This window comes from Dipodomys ordii, unplaced genomic scaffold, assembly GCF_000151885.1.
Source record: "Dipodomys ordii isolate 6190 unplaced genomic scaffold, Dord_2.0 Scaffold119, whole genome shotgun sequence".
NCBI lineage: Eukaryota > Metazoa > Chordata > Mammalia > Rodentia > Heteromyidae > Dipodomys > Dipodomys ordii.
This window is the reverse complement of record NW_012267335.1, coordinates 1,347,337-1,348,403: the sequence shown is the minus strand read 5'-3', so window position 1 is coordinate 1,348,403 and position 1,067 is coordinate 1,347,337. Positions and strand designations below refer to the sequence as shown.

Genomic DNA, 1,067 nt, shown 5'->3' with positions numbered 1-1,067 from the left:
CACTCACCGTGCTGTTTTGTAACAAAAGTTTATTGAGTAGGAGGCTTATTTAACTTCTTCCGGAGGGTTATACTCCTACAGCTCCTAGTCCAAACAGCTTCTTAATTACCCAGCTCACAGTCTGAACATCTTAACGAATGGCTTTGAAGTTTCCACAGGAGTAAACTAAAACACGCAAACATGCAGCCGTGTGTCTGACACATGATCATTGTCTAAAGAAATGCTTGCTTGCTATTCTGCAAAGTTACTTTATTGAACTACTCGTGTGTTCTTCTAGGTATAAATTTCAGTAACTTTCACAAGTTACTATTTTGTTTATTTCAGAACACAAGGATTAGGAAGGCTTTTTTTTTTTTTCCGGGAGGGCATCGATATGAATTCTCAGCTGATCGTTTTACCACTTCCTCTCTTGTTTACTTTTAGGGTAATAATAAAGAACCGGCCTCTGCCTACCCAAATAATTTAATCCGCCAAGGCACCATGCCTGTGTGCATATAAAATAATATTTATCGACATGCAGACGTGCAAGCCGGGAATTTAATCCGCTCAACTCCACACCGACAATTTTCCTGCGGTTTAACCCCACGTGCTAACCCCCCAACCCCAGCCTTCAGCCCCTGGGCCGGCAGAGGTGTGGGAGAGGCCTGGGGGGCCACGACTGGGTGGAGGGGCCGGCAGCCTTGGGGTGTAAATGGGCACCGAGGGGGGCCGCGCCCCAGCCTCGCCGGGCTGGTCCCGGGATCAACGGGAGAAACGAGTCAATCACTTCCTCTTGGCCCCCAATGCGGTCCTCGGGCCGGCCGCGGGGGGCCGGGGGAGGGGACCCGAGGGCACTGCCGCCCCCTCCGAGTCCGGCTGGGCTCCCCGCGTTGGGGAGCCGACAGTGAGTCACCCCGATTCCCGGGGGCCGAGGGGGGGGCGCGGGGGTGGAGGAGCCGCGCGGCCGAAATTCTAGACGAGGACGCCTGGAAGGAAGAGGAGGGGCGAGCGCGTGGGGAAGAGGGAGGGGGAGGGAGGAGGCGGGCGCGGAGAGAAGGGGCGCGGGCCGCCGGGATCGGGGCCACGCG

The 1,067-nt window shown here is 55.7% G+C and overlaps 1 protein-coding gene across 1 annotated transcript in view; it reads left to right on the top strand.

Moving 5' to 3' along the window:
• Positions 1 to 691: 691 nt before the first annotated feature.
• The window catches only part of Arhgap10 (Rho GTPase activating protein 10), a 206,891-nt gene continuing 206,515 nt past the window's right edge, over positions 692 to 1,067 (top strand). The window contains exon 1 of the mRNA XM_013029496.1: positions 692 to 883. Coding sequence (XP_012884950.1) covers positions 692 to 883 — 192 coding nt within the window. The remainder of the gene's footprint in view (positions 884 to 1,067) is intronic.